At 44.1% G+C, this 19,836-nt stretch overlaps 1 protein-coding gene, 1 long non-coding RNA gene and 1 pseudogene across 2 annotated transcripts; 2 read left to right on the top strand and 1 right to left on the bottom strand.

Annotated features, from left to right (window-relative positions):
• The first annotated feature begins 1,440 nt into the window (after positions 1-1,440).
• Positions 1,441-4,093, top strand: LOC136543248 (uncharacterized). Its single transcript, XM_066535746.1, has 6 exons — positions 1,441-1,755; positions 1,840-1,911; positions 2,045-2,090; positions 3,082-3,570; positions 3,677-3,747; positions 4,067-4,093. Exons 1-6 carry the CDS (start codon positions 1,441-1,443, stop codon positions 4,091-4,093), a joined length of 1,020 nt encoding a protein of 339 aa, XP_066391843.1.
• A 4,147-nt stretch (positions 4,094-8,240) lies between these two features.
• On the bottom strand, positions 8,241-18,107 carry LOC136541391 (wall-associated receptor kinase 5-like; annotated as a pseudogene).
• Positions 13,587-13,990, top strand: LOC136541399 (uncharacterized). Its single transcript, XR_010780353.1, has 2 exons — positions 13,587-13,671; positions 13,779-13,990. It is a non-coding gene; the product is annotated as an uncharacterized lncRNA (long non-coding RNA).
• Positions 18,108-19,836: the final 1,729 nt, after the last annotated feature.

The following is a 19,836-nucleotide window of genomic DNA, read 5'->3' as shown; positions in this document are numbered from 1 at the left end:
AGGAAGAAGAAGATGAGGAGCTATTCTTTGTTCTTCTCCCTGCTGTAATGCCCTTTCTCGACGAAGAGAAAACACCTGAGCATACCTCTTCTCTTCCTGGTGCTAAAAAGGTTAAAGAGATCCTCGAAGGACACGAGAATTGGTGCAAGGAAGAATTTAGGATGGAGGCTGAAATATTTAGAACGCAAACTTTCTCAGGGCCGAAAACTTGCTGCGTGACACACGTGGTATGAAGATTGAGGAGCAACTTGGTATTTTTATGTTCATGCTCTCTCATAATGCAAGCACAGAGAGGCTAAAGAAGGAGTTTCAACATAGTGGTGAGACAGTGCATAGGAAAATATATGATGTCTTCAATATCATTCCAACATTAACCCAAAAATTCATCAGACTTCCGAATCCAAGCCACACACACATGAAGATTACATGTGACCCTAGATTTATGCCATTCTTTCAGGTCGGTTAATACATATAATACACTTTCCTTAATACCATTCCTAAATACAATCCAAATATTTAGTAAATTTTCTTACCTGCAGAACTGCATCGGCGCTATCGATGGTACGCATGTCCCAATCATAATTGGACAAGACAAGGCCAGTCCCTATAGAAATAGGAAGGGGACACTATCGCAGAATGTTATGTTTGCCTATGACTTTGACTTGAAGTTCACTTTCATCTCATCTGGTTGGGAAGGATCCGCATGTGATGCAGGAGTGTTGTGGTCTGCTCTTGGCAAGGGATTTACTATACCAGCAGGCAAATTCTATCTTGTAGACGGTGGATATGCAAACACACCATCATTCCTTGCTCCCTACCGAGGAGTTAAGTATCATCTCAGTGAGTTCAGGAGACGTGGCCAGAGGGGAAATGCATATGCCAACTACAAGGAATTGTTTAATCATCGGCATGCGATTCTTCGAAATCACATTGAGAGAGCCTTTGGGGTTCTCAAAAAGCGGTTTCCAATTCTGAAAGTGGGGACACATTACCCAATTGAATCTCAAGTTATGATTCCAGCAGCTACTGCTGTGTTTCACAACATCATTAGAGGGTTGAATGGGAGTGAAGAGTGGCTAGACATCCTACCTGATAATATCAACCCATCAAATTATGTCGACATGCCAGAGGGAGACACTAACTACCCAAGTGAGATGGAATCAAACCATGGAAATACCCTGCGAGACCAGATAGCCCATCAGATGTGGGTTGCCTACAATGTGTAGGATAGTAGTGCTTGGAATGTAATTTATGAGTTATGAGTTATGTATTTCTGTAATACATTATGTGATGCAACATTTTGTAATAAATTCTCCAATACATTCTATAATATGTTATGAGTTATGTATTTCTATGTGATGCAATATTCTGTAATAAATTCTTCAATACATTCTATAATATTTTATGAGTTATGTATTTCTGTAATTATTTCTTGCAGCAATGTCGAAGCCAAGGGCTACATGGAACTCTAGATATGAGAAAGGGCTTGTTGACATTATGAGGGACCATGTGAACATCCCCTTGTTCAGGGGTCAGAATGGATGGAGTGGAGAGGGTTGGAGAAGTATCTCAGAGAAGTTTACCCAAATGTATCCTTTAGCACGCTTAACAAAGCAGCAGCTACAAGAGAAGGAAAAGGAGCTAAAGGGCAGCTGGAAGGCGATACATGTAGCGTTAAAGGATAGTGGTGTTGGTTGGAATGACTCATTGGCCATGGTCATTGCGGAACCGGAAAAATGGAAGAAACTGATAAATGTAAGATTTTTTCACTGAACCAAAAAATTGTTGCCATATTCTGGTTGCAAGTACTAACTATGCTATTGTCTTGGTACTAAATAGGATAATGGAAAATGGCTAGGTTCTAGAAGAAGCCGTTTCCTTTATATGAAGATTGTACGTCATTGTATGCTGGTATGTTATTTAAAACTTCTCTCTAAGGTTATGTAGCCTTATTGTTCTACTTGAGAGTAAAGCACCATCTAACTTGATAGTATGACTGTGCACTTCTTTCAGTTTAAGTTATAGTATGCCTGCACTTGAACAGGAAGAGTTAGGCTGGACGTGGACGTCCCTGTCCTTGAACAGGAAGAGTTAGTTTTTATTAGTCACTCTCACAGCCTCACTCGCCCACTCTCTAAACGCAGCGAGCGATCTCTCTCTACTTTTTTTCTCGCCTTTGCTTTGCTTTCCTATATGCTGCAAAGGCGCACCGTTAAAAAAAGGAAGAAAGAAATAAGGAGATCTATAGTTCACATCAACTGAGCACTATAGTGTTAGATCATCATTTGCATAACCAGTATATCTGTAGCGTCTCTTGGTTGGCCGCTCTATAGTTCCCTCACCATCATTGTCGGTCCCTCCAGTTGAAGGCAGTGCCAGCCTCTGCTCTTGATTCTTTATCTTAGGACAAGAGCCCAAGGTGATGTGCCTCTTGAGATGACTAGTCCCAGCAATCTTTGAACCAGAGCTGTAAGCAAAGGTTTGCTTGCAGAGCTTGTAGCAAGCCCTTGTGGCCCCACCCACGACGGCTTCAATAGTGAAGTGCTCCCATACCAAGGACTTCTTTCTCCTACGTCTAGTTCCAGTAGTAGGAGGGGTTGTTACCTCAGAAACAACCAACTCATTTCCTTGAACCAAATCATCACCTTGGGAGAGCTCTTCACCATGAGCTGAACTTCTGAGATATCTGTCAGATATGGCAATGGTAAAATCAGAACATCGTCGAAGTGCAAAAATGGCAGGGGTTCGATTCTTGAGCATAACAGAACCGACAAATACATCATAATTTCACGATAGAAAGTCCTAGTAATCAAAGGAACTAGAGCACAACTCCAAAAATAAGTTGTATTAACAACTACACACTAAGTTCCTTCCTCAACAGCTCAGATTCTTGCACAGGCTCATACAAATCAACAAATCCTATACTTTATTTTCCTTGTTTAGACAAGATTTAAACCATAGGAAGTGTTCCTATTTTTCGCCCACCCATCAGTTTCTAGTAAAAGTAGTAACTCTTCCTCTTTTTTTTTTGCATAGGAAGTGTTGTAAAAGTAGTAACTCTTCCTCTTTTTTTTTGCATAGGAAGTGTTGCTACAGGAGATCTAAACTTCACATCAACTGAGCACTTGCAGCCTGCTCCTCTTGTTCCTATTGCTGCTCCGGCTGCTCTGGCTACTCCAGCTGCTCCTGCTGCTCCTGTTGCAGTGTCTGATAGCACAAGTCCAGGTGCTACTTTTGATGGGCTAGACGTCCCAAGTGCACGCAATGAAGCTCAGTTTGCACCTTCCAATCAAGATTCTATGCAAGGAGCGAGTAGTGGGAGAAAACATAAGCAGAGTCACATTGGTGCTGCTATTGATGGTTTTGTGCAGTTTAAGAAGATGCAAACAAGTAAAACAATGGAAGCACTCAATGAAAAGAAGAAACAAGACGAAGCATTTTCAGTCGACAAGTGTCTCGATGAAGTTGATGCAATGGAACTTATTGATGTGGAGACGGCGTATGTTATGAATATCTTCAAATCTGAGATTGACAGGGAGGTATTCATGAAAATGAAAAACAAAAATGTTCGTTTGATTTGGCTCAAACAGCAGATTAGGTAATGCTTGGCTGCCACTGGATTAGTTTACTTTGGTATAACTTAGCTGCTAATGCTTTTCCTTGTGCTTACTTGCAGTGCTATCTGTGGAGGCAATGTTGGTGGAGGCAATATTGGCAGAGACAATGTTTGAATTGAGAAGATATCAGGTATATTATTTGAATTTGCCCTTCTATCTAGAAATTGATATGGCTCCAATGTGAAGTATTGGCAGAGTCATGAATTGGCAGCTATGAGATGTGTAAAGTTTTCAGAGTGATAGTACTGCTAACTGTGATAGTACTGTCATAGTCTGTAGATCAAGTTTTCAGAGATGTTTAAAGTTTTCAGAGTGATAGCCTATAGATCAAGTTTCCAATGCATCTACTGTTTAACTCTGATAGTACTGCTAACTATAACTAGTTCATATCCGTTTCTGTGATTAATTCAGTACATATCTTTTCCTGTTTACATTTAAATGACTTTCAGTTAACTGAGTTATCATCTACTGTTTGACTGTGTTAGCATGTACTGATTTTTAGATATTGATTACTTTCAGTGAATAAGATTTTTAGATGATAATGCAGTCAACTTACAGCTTGATATTGACTACAATTGTTGACACTAATCTGTGACCATCCTCAAATTAATTGATGTTTCCTGCTGTTGTTTTATTTTAATATATAATACTCTAAGGATTCGTTTGGTAAAACTGACCACACAATTGAAGCCAACTTAGTCCGCAACTTAGAATTTCTTTTATGTCATTAAACTTAGGTAACTGTAAGCATCTAGGTCAGTGTGTCATCGCAGGGCTGACTCAAGGCACTTTCAATAATCCTTTATTTCTTAAGCCTGTCATTACTTGCATCAGCAAAGCAGTGCTATACATGGAGTAATTAAAGCATTTACTGTATGTTGAGTCGTCATGCTTAATGAGCTAGTAATAATGTGACATGCGGACATGGCATGAAATTCAACCAAACACTAGCGGGTATATATACTTTTCAACTATACTATACTTCGGAAAAGGTACAAATGATTTGTAATATCAATCTTGCTTAGTCCGTACTATCATACGCAGGTGGCTAATTACTGATGAAATAATTTCTACTACTTCTGGTAGTACATCCAATTTTTGTCTGCAATTTCCGAGACGAAGATCAGTGACAAACTGGCAATGGTATTGCCCATCTCCATTGTTAGCTCACATTATTATCAGGTTCAGCCTAGTGAACTGCACAAAAACCAGCCCCTTGACATACTCTGGTTTTAGATGAGCCCTGGTGGAAGACAAGTTAGCTTGCAGCTAAGAATTATGAGCTCCTTGAGAGCAGGCATGGCCATAGCTTCTGTAGTCTCACTCTCGCTCTCCTCCTCCCAGTCCAACTCCTCCCATTCGCACAAGCCATCCAGACGAAGAAATGTCAGATTAGGAAATGTTACTACTGATCTAGCAGTGACGTCTATACCTCCACCCACTGCCAGGGAGGAGGGTGACTGGAACTCAGGCCCAACACTCCTGATGGTAGGTGCGTTGTTAATGGCCAGAGTCTCCAAACTAGGGAGCTGACACAGACCGTCAGGGAGTTGGGTGCAACAACAAAGTTTATCCATCCTTAAAATCCTCAGGCTCTTAAAGCCACATGTAGCTGGAACCATCATCCAATTTGGTACCCATGCAAGCACTTTTGGTCTTTTGCTAGAGCCAGCAGAGCCACCTTGGGCAAAGCTGGTAATCTTAGCACGGACCACATTGAGCTCCAAACCAAAAGGCAAGTAGCCAAGTACCAGGAGATTGCATATGCCATTACAATATGCGTGGAAGATTAACTTCTTCTTGCAGGGTTTTTGGTGTGGACAATATTTGCTATGGCATGCCACATGTTTACCCTTGGTTCAAGTTGATGTATCCTAACAGCACTAGATTAGTTTACTTTAGGTATGTCTCTAAGCTACTAATGTTTTTCCTTGTTTATCTGCAGGGTTTTTGGTGTGGAAGCAAATGCATGATTTGAGAAGAAAAATGTTTTTACTAGCTGCAGTGCCTATGTGAGAAGGTTATGCAAAGGAGTTCTTTTTTTTTTCTCTCGGACACTACTTATGAAAGGAGTTGAACCATAATTTTTATGTATTTGAAATATTTATGTATTTGTATAGAGACTTATTCGACTTGGCTTTCACTAGATTTCAGATGATAGTTAGACATGATTTCAGATTTGAAATATATATGTATTTGTATAGAGACTTATTCTGGAGATTTTCATGGTTCTGTGGTTCTAACATTGATCTGTGGTGAATTTCTTATATTATTTAACTTTTTCTATTTTTTCTTGATTTTTTATGATTTTTTGAGATATTGTTTTCAATTCTTCAATGGTGACAAAGAAACCAATCAGCATCAGCTGAACTCTTGCTCTCGTGAATCCTCAGTCCTCACAGTGGGATGCCAAACAGTATCACGGGAAAACTCCCCCGCATGGATATCTCCCCAGGATTGTGGCGGGAATCAGTTGTCCAAAAAAATCATCACGCGTGGCTCTTTTCCCGGGGTTAGTTCACCGGTGCTGCCAAAGTAGGCCTCAAAGGGGTGGGGCGATGGCAGTTAGGGTGCCTGCTACTGCTGCCGCCTACCTGCCTGGAGGCCTCCGCCGCCGTAGGTCCCGCCGCCGCCTCTTCCCACTGGGTTGCCGCTGCTTGCCATCTTCAAGACAAGCAAGAAGACCCCCCCCCCTCATCTTGGGAGAGGAAGCCACCTCCGATGGGGCCATTAAGCACCGCCGCGGTCGGGAGACCGAGCGCCACCATGCGGGTGACAGCCTCTGCACTTGTTCTTGGTGGAAGGAGCAGAGGCGCAGCCGGGGTTGAAGCCGAAGGAGGCGCGACGTCCATGTTGAGTATCTTTGCGTTGGGGAGGCCAAGGGCCCGGGCGCCAGGTGCATGAGCGCACGGCCGGGCGGATCCCAGGGCACCTTTCCACCGTCGCCCCGGTGCGGCCGAGGAGGCGCCGTGGAGTCGGTAGGGACACTGCCGGAGGCGAGGTTGCTGAGGGTCCGGACGCATCGGAGAAGTACGGCGAGATGCCGTAGCCTGCCGTGCGCGGGCCACCAGTGTTGAGGAGGGTGCCGACGTCGGGGGTGGCCGTGACAAACTCCATCAACGCGGCGAAGGGCGAAGAACAGACCATGAACGATGTGCGAAAGTAAGTTGATTCGCGTCATGATTCTTACTGATGGTGGTGCAGAGGCATACATGCCTCTGTTGTCGTTCTCCTTCTCGTGTTCCTGAGAGCAACGTGTCCGATAACATATTGCAAAGTGAATGAAATGAACAATGATTTAGGAACAACTATTGCTTGCATTCATCTCTTAGATATATATACAAGTGAAGGGGTGTGTCTAAAGGACACAACTGACGGGAGAAGTTACATCTCATCACCAAGAGACATGCCCCTTCGGTGACAGTTAACTGTAAATCTAATCTCTAATCCTTTCTCTAACTGAACATCTAATTGGATGAGATCATCAATGAATGAATAGGTGTCTGTTGGCAGGCACCGTTTTGTAACAATTGTAATCTAATTTCGTCCATTTTCCCGGCTCCTGTCCAATTACATGCAGTTTTCAGGAGAAGCTTTCAGTCTGTCTATGGTAGCTTCAATGCATCACTGACTGGTCAATCACCTGTATGTTCTGCTGCCGAGCCTGTTCGCTTGCTCGTAAACGATCGTAAATTTCCAGCCGGGAACAGTGTTTTTCTCTCACACCAAACCAGCCAGCAGTAAATAATCCACGATCGTTTATGACCTCCCGAACAGGCTAATATGGATGCCTGCTGTTCCTGAGACATACAACTGGGAAGCTGTAGTCACACTGTTAGTCTAGGGAATCCAGGTGCCCTTGTCCCCCAGGGGAAGTGGTGAATTAGGAATAATTTAGAATAGCTTATTATTTTTTTTTTCACAAGATAAAATCAGCGCGTGTTTAGTTGGCCCAAAGTTGGAATTTGGGCTACCGTAGCACTTTCGTTTTTATTTGACAAATATTGTTCAATCATGGACTAATTAGACTCAAAACGTTCGTCTCGCAATTTCCAACCAAACTGTGCAATTAGTTTTTTTTTCGTCTACATTTAATGCTCCATATCCTAAGTCAGGATAGTAACGTGAAGAGAGGCAGAGGAAGACCGAAGTTGACTTGGGTAGAGGCAATAAAAGGAGACTTGAAAGGATGGAATATACCCAAAGACTTAGCCTTAGATAGGAGTGCTTGGAAGACAGCTATTCACGTGCCTGAACCTTGATTGCTTCTGTTGGGTTTCAACTCTAGCCTACCCCAACTTGTTTGGGACTTAAAGGCTTTGTTGTTGTTGTTACATTTAATGCTCCATGCACGTATCGCAAGATTCGATGTGATGGGTACTGTAGCACTTTTTGGGATTTTGGGGTAGGAACTAAACACGCGCTCAATCATACTATCTTATTGGTTAAAGCAAAGCATACATAGGTATCATACCATCTTATGGCTACTAATTTGTTCCCACAAGACGCACTAGGTAAATATAAACATAGATTCTTTTAAAAAAAGAAAATTAGAGACATCCGACCATCAATTTACACTATTGTAATCGCCATTGGTAATAATAGCCAGTGTTCTATTATGTTTTTAAAATTAAAATACACATCTCTAACATTACAAAAATAGCCTAAAGTGACCCTGGATCAGTGTGACCCAACTTTGACATTAGCTTACCATAGGCTATAGGCGCAGGTAATCAATAAAATAATCTGACCTTCCTTTTGTAATTCCTGGTGATTAACGCCCTGATTCGAGATTCCTGGCAGCCTTCTTCTCGATGCTTAAAATTCCAGTGTTGACAATCTCGGAGCTTGCCAAGGATGACTCTCCAAGCAACAACTCCATCTCCTCAGGGATCTGCTGCTGTTCCCATGGATGTTGCATCACCTTTCTCAACCTATCAAGCCTTTTAGAGACTTCCCTCATCGACGGCCTATTGGCACCAGATATCTCCAAGCACTGCTTTGCTAACTCGGCAATCTCTTCTAGAAACTCCATGTTTTCATCATTCTTGAGTTGATCATCCAGTATCTCCTCCAGCCTGCCCTCCTTTATCATAGAAATAAACCTCAATGCTAGGCTCTTCTCATCTTCAGGTGCATCAAGGTTAAAGGGCTTCTTGCGTGTGAGCAGCTCAAGGAGAACAACCCCAAAGCTATACACATCACTCTTGTCTGTCAAATGGCACGTCTGCATGTACTCCGGGTCAAGGTACCCACAAGTTCCTTGAACAAGTGTGACAAACTACGATTCATCAGTTGGTGCCAGGATGGAAGCACCGAAGTCTGATACTTTTGCGGTGTAATCACAATCGATGAGGATGTCGGAAGACTTGACATCTCCATGGAGGATTGGTGGGGATGCCAACGAGTGCAGGTAGGCAAGCACCTCAGCAGACTGATGGGCGATCTGTATGCAAGTTGCCAAGGAAATCTGCCTGCCATGGTTCCCATGTATGAGTTGGAACAATGTGCCATTCGGGACGAACTCATATACCAGCATGGGGACCTGCACTTCGAAGCAGCAGCCGAGTAGCTTAACGATGTTCCTGTGGTTGATTTGAGAGAGGATTAGCATTTCCTTGCCGAATACTTTCTTGTGCTGCTCGTCAATGGACATACATCTTTTTACAGCCACTTCCTTGTTGCCTTTGAGAAGCCCCTTGTACACAGTTCCATGTCCTCCCTGACCCAGCACTCGTTTCTCATCGAACTTGTCGGTGGCTTCTTACAATTCTGCTTCAGAGAATATTTTGAAAGCAATACTACTACCTTGTTGTGATTTAATCTCCTCAAACAACATCATACCTCCGTGCTGTTGGAAGTATCTCTGTTTGATGTGCTGCAGCTTTCTCCTTTGTAGGATCAAGTATGCACATGTTATGGTAACGACTAGGACCACTAGTCCAACACTTGAACCTGCATGCAAGATTCACCACACTTATAGATTAGTATGTTTTTTGTTATAAAATTAAAGAAGAAGAATATATAGACAGCGGCTATGAAATCACAACTGTTTGTAGGAAATAGTATAACAAACAAATTGTTAAGGGCATGCTTGGACAGTTTGGAGCACAGCTCAAACAGGAAGGGAGTGCCTTGCTGCAGGGCAGGGGAGTAGGGGAACCTACCTACGACTGGTATCACCCAAGAAGAGGACTTCTGATTTGCCATGCACCTGTCATTCATCATTGTTTTTCCCGGTGAACATAAACATGTATAGCCTCCCTGTATATTTATGCAAGTCTTTGCACCTCTTGCCGTGCAATTATTCGTAGTATTACTCTGGCATTCGTCGATATCTGAAAGGGAATAACAATACTTCATATATATATATAGACCACCGCTTAGAATCATCGCATCGAATTTTCATGCTAATTTCTCAAGAGAGAGCACAGAAAATGAACCTGTGCATCCTCCTTCCCTGACGTAGGGAACTGTGCCGTTGTTTGCATACCAGAACGATGAGGACGACCTATATGTTGTGCTATAGCTAAACGCCTTCGCTTCCATCACTACAGTATAGCCACAGGCAGTGGTGTCGTTGTAGCCTGGATTGAAGTAAGATTTGCAATACCCCATATTAGCTGGGACATCTGCCTCACAGCAGCCAGACCCAGGGGAGCATGAACTCATGTTTCTCGGTTCACCATAGCATTCAGACAAGCAACCTATGCTATACTGCACAATTAGCAGAAATGCACGACACGCGTTAGCCCTGGTAGTCTTCTGCTGGTAATTAAAAGGAAACTGAAAGAAACCTAGTCTACTAAATGAAGGTGATCGATCCTTGTGATTTGATAGTAATATATAATATACAGGAGTTCCATGAGAAGCCACAAACCAGGCAGAGCTAGTATGAAAAACTCAATGTGTATGTATTGCTTTATACCATCAAAATTCATATTCACCTTATTAATCATCGTCACTCACTACTAAAAAAATGATTTTGGGAGACTCTGTTTGATTAACAGAGGCGGATAAAAAGTAAGCCAATCTCTAAAAATAGCCACCGATTTTCAGAGGCGTACATCTCATTTTGGGAGACAACACCACCTCCAAAAATCCATTAACAGAGGCAAGTATTTTGAAAATAGGAGCTATTTTCATGTTTGACTTCTAGAAGCGCGAGATGTGCACTAATTTTGGGACAGAGGGAGTACATTGCAACAAGGTCATATGTACCCAATGTTAACTGGCTACAGAGTCGTATGTGTTAGTATTGATCTCCCACCAGTTAGGCCCAACGGCCTAATTGGGCCTTGTCCTCGCGCCCTGATCGGGGGCGCCCAACCCTATATGGTTGGTGGGCCCCCGTCGCACAGCGCTATAAAGGAAGGTGGGGGCCGGGGCTCGCAGTACGAGGTTGACCGCGCCACCAGTCACCCCACCGACATCCTAAACCCTAGACCCGATCGAAAGTAGGGGCGCTGCCAGCGACGGGAAGCACCACCGACGCCGGCAACGCCACTCGACGCACACGCCGCCGCCGAGGACGCCACAGCGCCGACTCCCTCTCCACCGACCGTCGCTGCCGGCGCGCAGATGGCGTCCGTCAACGAAACCCCGACCGGAGCTTCAACAACTACGGCATTCGATGGTTTGCCACCTAACACCCCCTCTCTCTCTCTGTGAAATCCGAATACTCTATTACTATGCTAAGTATCCCGATTCGATGAACATGACTAAGAACTCTAACCTAACAATGGTACCGGAGCCACGGTTCGTCAAGAAATCAGATGCGGATCGGGAAAGAAAGTAAAAAACCGAACCCTAAGACCTAACCCTAATTCCCAAAATCAAAACTGAACAAGGGATTGAAGAAGGGGAAAAGGGAGGGTCGGATTCCAAGAACCCTAGAACTCTAATCCGAAAGAGGGGAAAAAGGGGAAGAAGAAACAAGAAGGGTCAAACCCTAACCCTAATCCCAATTTTCCATTCGGATGAACGAAAAGAAAGAAATAAAAAGCAAAGAAATCGAATCGGCTAGAACCAACCCTAACCCTAACCCTAGTTTTCCCCATTCGGATAAAACCGAAAAGAACAAACTCAAAATCAGAAAGGAAAAAATTAGGGTTAGGGTTCGTCGGATGAACCTCCACCGGCGCGGAAGAAGAAGAAGAATCGAGCCGGCTCTTTCGCCGGCGTTGGAGGAGAAACCGAGCCGAGGGCGCGGGCTCGCCGGGCTCGGCCAAGAAAGCGCCGCGGCTAGGCCGCTCGACGGCGGCGTGCTCACCCGTTGGGGAGCACGTGCGCCGGCGAGGGGGCCAGCGACGGCACCAATGCCCGCTCTGCTTTTCCTCGCTCGCGGCTGCTCGGCGGCGGCTGTCTCCGCTGCGGCTGAGAAGAGAAAAGCAGCGAGGAGAGAGAGAGGGGAAGAGCCGAATGGCTAGGGTTTTCTAGGGCGCCGGCCGCAGCGAGCATTTTGATCCATGCGAAACGGCCACTCGGCCGTCGGATCCAGACGAACGGCCGCGATTCGCTGGGCCAACTCATCGGCCCAGGCGGGAGCGAGCGCGCGCGGACGCTTTGCCGGCCCAGGCCCAGGTTGCGGCCTGGGTGCGGCCTGTGCGCGCGAGGCAAGCCGGGCCGAGCCGATTCAGCACGTCTTGGGCCACGCTGGGCTAAAAATGAAAAGAAGAACAAGAAAATTTTTCTTATTATTTTCCAGAAACAATTTTAAATGCATATTTTGATGAATTTGAATGATTTTGACACAATTTTCTGTGCAAATTTTATCCAACGATATTTTGCCCAGAAAACAATGAATTTTTTAGTGCTTCTGGAAAATAATAACATGAAAAGATTATTAATGTTTCCGCTGTGCATGATAATTATTGTTCTCTTTGATTAAATTTGAACCGACGGGATAATTTAATTTTAAGAGAAATGAATTTCTGATAATTTTGATGCGATTATGATATTGTTATTTTCGGACCAACGTTGTTAATAATAATATTATAACCTTTGATCCATGAGAAATCGTGCATTAATTTTACTTCTGCCCAACGGTGATGTAAAATGTTTTGCATGGATGAATTATAAGTTTTAATTTGACCAACGTTGAGTTAAAGCATGGAATTTTATGTATAAATGTTTCTTACTTACTCTGGTATGATTTCAGGAGGCAAATGCATTGTGAACATTGCCAACATCCCGACACTCAACGGAACCAATCACCGTGTGTGGCGGGAGAAGTATGAAATGGAACTTGCGTTGGGAGAGGTCGATTTTGCCATCACCTCACCGTGTCCTACTGAGCCAGAGGACCCGGTGAGAGGTGACAATGAATCTGACGCTGATTTCGCTTCTCGGAAGCGTGATCATGCTGAAATAAGAATGAAATATGACCTTGAACATAGGCAATGGACTCTCTCCAACCGCAAGTGTCTGTTGGTAGCCAAAGCCACCATAGAAGAACAGATAAGGGGCTCAATCCCTGAATGTGCTACTGCCAAAGAATATCTTGAGAAAATCAAGAGTCAGTTTATTGGGTCTACCAAGGCCACAGCAAGTTCACTGATTAAGAAGCTTGTGAATGAGAAATTCACTGGTGGTAGCATAAGAGAGCACATTTTGAAGATGAACACTACGGCATCCAAGCTAAAAGAAATGAATTTGAAGGAGGAGGATTTCCTGATTCATTTGATTTTTGCTTCTTTGCCGAAAGAATATGACACCTTCATTGTGAACTACAATATGCAGCCTGAAAGATGGGGCATAGAAAGACTCATCTCAATGTGTGCTCAAGAAGAGGAGAGGATAAAGTCATCACAAGGTGAATCTGCTCATTTTGTGAAGGACAACAAAAGAAAGAACTTTAATGGCAAGAATTCTAAACCACAAGGGAAACCTAAGTGGGATAAGACCTCTTCCTCCAGTTCACAGGGAAAAAAACCCCAGGATTCTGAGAATCAGCAGTATGGTGGAGCAGAAAAAGATCAGTGCAAGCACTGCTTCAAGAAGGGACACTACAAGAGGGATTGTCCAGACTTCCTGAAATCTCTGCTAAAGAAAGGTGATGAATTTATTACATTTGTAGATGAATCTCTGTATTTATGTTATGATAAATCCACTTGGTGGGTTGATTCAGGAGCAACTACTCATGTTGCAAATTCTTTACAGGGGTTAAGTGGGACGAGAACCTTGCAAAGAGGAGAAAGAACGATTAAAGTTGCAAATGGACTGCAAGCCAATGTTGAAGCCATTGGAGTTTTTTCTTTAGAATTGAATAATGGTTTTGTACTTAGACTTAAAGAAGTACTTTATGTTCCCTCTTTGCGTAGAAATTTGATAAGTGTTTCGAAACTTGATGATGATGGAATTGATTGCCATTTTGGTGATGGCAAGTGTAAGATACTGGTTAATAATAAATGTGTTGGCCTTGCCTTCCGACAAGACAAGCTTTATTTATTATCTCTTGCTGAGAATGAGAACAATGTATGTGATGAGAATGTGAATGATTCCCCATCTACGGATGTAACTAAGAAGCGGAAGAGAATTGATACTGTCTCTTCGAAATTATGGCATTGTCGCTTGGGCCATATTTCGAGGGGGAGAATGGAACGATTGGTTAAGGAATCAATTCTCCCGCGCTTAGAATTTTCAGATTTAGAACAATGTATTGATTGCATTAAAGGAAAGTATGTCAAGAAAATTAAGAAAGATGCCAAACGAAGCACAGGAATTTTAGAAATAATCCACACAGATATATGTGGTCCTTTTCCTGTGAAAAGTGTGGATGGTTATGACTCGTTTATAACATTCACAGACGACCACTCTCGTTATGGCAATATTTATCCAATTAAAGAAAGATCGGAAGCATTGGATAAATTCAAAAATTTTAAAGCTAAAGTTGAAAATCAGCACAATAAGAAAATAAAGATAGTACGATCAGACCGAGGTGGAGAGTACTATGGGCGACATACCCCATATGGCCAAATTCCTGGACCATTCGCAAGGTTCCTACAGGAAAATGGCATAGTTGCTCAGTACTCCACACCGGGGGAGCCTCAGCAGAATGGAGTGGCTGAAAGACGTAACCGTACCTTAATGGATATGGTAAGAAGCATGATGAGTTACTCCACATTACCGATTAGTTTATGGATGGAGGCACTGAAAACCGCCATTCACATACTTAATCGAGTACCAAGTAAATCGGTGCCTAAAACACCGTATGAATTATGGTCAGGAAGGGAACCCTCGCTTAACCATTTGCATGTGTGGGGCTATCCAGCTGAGGCAAAAGTGTTTAACCCAAACATAGGAAAGTTAGACTCCAAGACAGTCAGCTGCCATTTTATTGGCTATCCAGAAAGATCGAAAGGATATCGCTTCTATTGTCCTGATAGACATACGAAGATTGTAGAAACAAGACACGCTGTGTTCTTAGAGGATAACATGATCAGGGGGAGCATGGTAGCACGAGAAATCAGCCTACAGGAGAAGCGGGTACATGTACCCACTCCGATGATTGAAGAACCATTCTTCATGCTACCTGCTGCTGTTGCACCGACAGTGCAGGACACTGTAGTGCCAACACCTGTTGCAAGTTCTCCCGTGGCGACAATGAATGAACATGAGGAACCTATCCTTGAGGAGCCTATCCTTGAGGAACCTATAGAACCAAATGTTGCATATGAGGAAGAACAACAACAGCCAAATGTGGAACAAGTGCCGGAGGCACCTAGAAGGTCTCAAAGAATAAGACGATAAGCTATTACTGATGACTATGAAGTTTATGAAACAGAAGAATGTCAGATGGGGGATGATCCCACCTCATTTGAAGAAGCCATGAGAAGCGACCACTCATCAAAGTGGCTTAAGGCCATGGAAGATGAATTGAAATCAATGAGTACCAATAAAGTTTGGGACTTAGAAGATATTCCTAAAGGAGCCAAAACAGTAGGCTATAAATGGGTCTACAAAACGAAATATGACTCCCAAGGGAATATAGAAAGATTTAAAGCGCGACTTGTGGCGAAAGGCTTCACGCAAAGAGAAGGGATTGATTACAATGAGACGTTTTCTCTAGTCTCATGTAAAGATTCCTTCAGAATAATAATGGCACTTGTAGCCCACTATGATTTGGAGTTACATCAAATGGATGTAAAGACGGCTTTCCTAAACGGGGATTTGGAAGAAAATGTTTATATGGCACAACCGAAAGGTTTTGTCGTAAAAGGAAAGGAAAATATGGGATGTCGCCTGAAGAAATCAATCTATGGATTGAAACAAGCTTCAAGACAGTGGTATTTGAAGTTTGATAGAACGATAAAAGGTTTTGGGTTTGAAGAAAATGTTGAGGACAATTGCGTTTATGCAAAGTTCAGGAATGGAAAGTACATATTCCTAATTTTGTATGTGGATGATATCTTGCTTGCTAGCAGTGATATCAATCTACTAATGGAAACGAAGAAATTCTTGTCCTCGAACTTTGATATGAAAGATCTCGGTGAGGCCTCGTTCGTTTTGGGAATAGAGATTCACCGAGACAGGAGAAAAGGGGTTCTAGGATTATCGCAAAAGGCATACATAGAAAAGGTCCTGAAGAAATTTAGTATGCATGCGTGCAGTCCTTCACCTGCTCCTATAGTCAAGGGCGATAGATTTGGGGAACATCAGTGTCCCAAGAACCAATATGAAATTGACCGAATGAAAGCGGTACCGTATGCTTCAGCTGTTGGAAGTTTGCAATATGCTCAAGTGTGTACACGCCCTGACTTAGCTTTTGTTACCGGGTTACTTGGCAGATATCAAAAGAATCCAGGAATTGAACATTGGAAATTAGTGAAGAAAGTCCTACGTTATTTGCAGGGTACGAAAGGCCTCATGCTTACGTATAGAAGATCTGATTCCCTGCAGATAGAGGGGTATTCAGATTCTGATTATGCGGGAGATGAAAGAAAATCCACGTCAGGATATGTATTTACTCTTGCAGGAGGGGCTATATCGTGGAAAAGCTCCAAACAAACCGTGACTACATCCTCGACAATGTATGCCGAGTTTGTAGCATGCTATGAGGCAACGGGGCAGGTGAATTGGCTGAAGAAATTCATACCCAGATTGAAAGTGATTGATGATATAAATGAACCACTGAGATTGTATTGTGATAACAATCCAGTGGTACAGTACGCTCACAACAATAGGTCAAGTGGTGCTGCCAAACACATTGACATAAAGTACTATGTTGTGAAAGATAAAGTTCGGGATCATATAATAAATCTTGAGCATATAAGCACAGAGAAAATGCTCGTGGATCCGCTCACAAAGGGCTTACCACCCAACGTGTTCAGAGAACACATAGCCGGCATGGGTTTAAGGGAAAGCCTATGATACCCGAACATACGAAGGGTCCAAAGAAAGTTTACATTTCAAAACAGAGAATTGTATTGTGGCTGTTAGTCTAACGGCACTAATTGCTGTGACGATGGGACAGTTCTATGCACTAATCTGTGATGAAATAGGATGGAAGCAAGAAAAATATGAATTGAAAGTTTTGAGTATGAAATTAAAGAACGAAGAATAGATGAGAGATCAAGGTGGAGAATGTTAGTATTGATCTCCCACCAGTTAGGCCCAACGGCCTAATTGGGCCTTGTCCTCGCGCCCTGATCGGGGGCACCCAACCCTATATGGTTGGTGGGCCCCCGTCGCACAGCGCTATAAAGGAAGGTGGGGGCCGAGGCTCGCAGTACGAGGTTGACCGCGCCGCCAGTCACCCCACCGACATCCTAAACCCTAGACCCGATCGAAAGTAGGGGCGCTGCCAGCGACGGGAAGCACCACCGACGCCGGCAACGCCACTCGACGCACACGCCGCCGCCGAGGACGCCACAGCGCCGACTCCCTCTCCACCGACCGTCGCTGCCGGCGCGCAGATGGTGTCCGTCAACGAAACCCCGACCGGAGCTTCAACAACTACGGCATTCGATGGTTTGCCACCTAACACCCCTCTCTCTCTCTCTGTGAAATCCGAATACTCTATTACTATGCTAAGTATCCCGATTCGATGAACATGACTAAGAACTCTAACCTAACAGTATGCACTTGAGAAGTGAGTTATGTGCACCTCAATGCAAGGTTTTGACACGGTATACAGTTTAGCAACGAGCCAGGCTGAGGGAAGCTAATAGTATTGCCACTAGTTTAGCACAGGAAACTAAAGACAAGAGTTGGCTATAGATATCGTGCCAAATTAAGTATGGTAGTTCTACCAATTAATCCCCAGCCCAAAAAAATACTAATGGCAGTGAGCCAGTGACACCAACAGCTAGCAAGAAATGAAACAATGCCCAACCATTACTGCTTCATACCTTGCTTGGCCCCTGGACGCGGAGGCGGGCGGCCTCGCCGCAGGCAGCCGGCGCCGGAGCAGGGGCCTGCACGCGCAGAGCGGCAAAGGGAGCAACGCCATTTGGGGTTTGGTTGTGCCCCCGCGCCTGCCACCCTGCCAGCTACCCCACGCCCCGCCGATCGGCCGAGCCACCGGTCACATGCCCGTGACTGGCCCCGTCCCCACTCGCCTTCGCCTGTGCCTGCGCCTGTGACCGGTGGTCGTGGCCTGCCTCTTGCCGTCGTGCACGGATACGCCACCGAATCCCGGAAGGGGGGCAAGGGGCGCACGGTCGACGGACGACGGTAGAACAGGGAGGATGGAGGAAGCCGGCTCCGCCGCTCCGGCGGCTGGTGGTGGCGCGGATCGGTGATTGTGGCGGCTGGTGTGGGGGGTTGGCGGAGGAGGGGAACGGGAGGTCGGTCATCGGGACTGGCCAGCCGAACCGGCTCCCTGACTACCATGCCCTTGTCTTGTCGTTGGGCCTAACATTTGTGGGTAAGTCCTATAGGCCGTGATAAAAACGGACCGATATTATATTTATTTTTATATTTCTGATCGGATTCAAATTCGAATACGGATAGAGTCAGCCATGCTAGATGAGATACGATTGCATATCAACATCATAAATATGCGATTTGAGTATTCGAATACGGATACGGTATCGGATGTCGAATATACGGACTCGGATACGGATAAATCTGAACCCCTCTAAACGTATTCGGTCTCGAATACGGTCAGAAAATATCTGTACCATTTTCATCCCTAACTAGAGCAAAATAAGGAGAAAGCGATATTTTATTACTACCTAGCTACTATATAATAGTGGAAAGAATTTTTAAGGTTCATCTTTGATTTTTTTGTTTAGGCGATATGACCGCACCCACAGTGGATAATATGGATCCACACATGGAAAAGGTCCCAATAGACTGGACAAAAGGATAGGTTCGATCTCGTTTCAAAATTGTTCCTATTGCACTTTTTTCAAAGTCCAAATTGGCTGACTTGGAATGAACCTGAATTTCTTTATTGGCGTGTTAAACTCGGTTTAAAGTTAGATCTTAAACAACACAAAAAGTCAATAATAACAAGAAGTATATATATTTCAATGAATTCCAAAAAAAATCAGTTGGCTCGTTGTACACCTCTGACCTCTCCTACCTATCTTGTGATTAAATTCAAGTGTTTAAAATCTGGCTATAGTTAGTTTACACTGAAATTACAATGCTAGATCTTAAAATTGGATGGCCAACAAGTCACTACTAAAAAAAAACTTTTCAAGAAGCGGCTGGTAACCCTTTATAGGGGCGGTTTGCCCAGCCGCCCCTACGCAAGGGTCTATACAAATCATGCATTTGTAGAGGCGGTTCCCAGGCCGCCCCTACAAATCTGTTTGTAGGGGCGGCTGGTAATACCAGCCGCCCCTACAAATAGATTTGTAGGGGCGGCTTGTATTACCAACCGCCCTTACAAACAGGTATTTGTAGGGGCGGTTTAATCTAGAACCGTCCCTACAGTATGTTTTTTCGCAAAAAAAATCAAATTTACAATTCAAAATCGTGTTGCCGAACGTCCCACGACCATCGTTCCGAACCGCATTCGCGTTGCCGAACGCCCCGTGACCAACGTTCCGAACCGCGTTCGCGTTGCCGAACGCCCCGCGACCAACATTCCGAACCGCGTTCGCGTTGCCGAACGCACCGCGACCAGCGTTCGTGTTGCCGAACGCCCCGCGACCCCGACTACGAGCATAAGAGTATTCTATAAACTACAATTACAAGTCCAATTCACAAGAATATATACAATCCATCATTAAACATATAAATTCCATACACATTGTTATCAACA

The sequence above is a fragment of the Miscanthus floridulus genome, chromosome 3 (genome assembly GCF_019320115.1).
Source record: "Miscanthus floridulus cultivar M001 chromosome 3, ASM1932011v1, whole genome shotgun sequence".
NCBI classification, from domain to species: domain Eukaryota; kingdom Viridiplantae; phylum Streptophyta; class Magnoliopsida; order Poales; family Poaceae; genus Miscanthus; species Miscanthus floridulus.
Note: the sequence above shows the minus strand (reverse complement) of the source record. Positions and strands in the feature narration are given on the sequence as shown.

What these genes read in the sequence shown, in the direction of transcription:
- LOC136543248 (XM_066535746.1), top strand. Translation starts at nt 1,441, where the DNA reads ATGTCGAAGCCAAGGGCTACATGGAACTCTAGATATGAGAAAGGGCTT. An exon ending in AATGAAAAACAAAAATGTTC is followed by an intron (nt 3,571 to 3,676) that starts GTTTGATTTGGC and finishes GCTTACTTGCAG; the next exon opens with TGCTATCTGTGGAGGCAATG. An exon ending in TTGAATTGAGAAGATATCAG is followed by an intron (nt 3,748 to 4,066) that starts GTATATTATTTG and finishes AATGACTTTCAG; the next exon opens with TTAACTGAGTTATCATCTAC.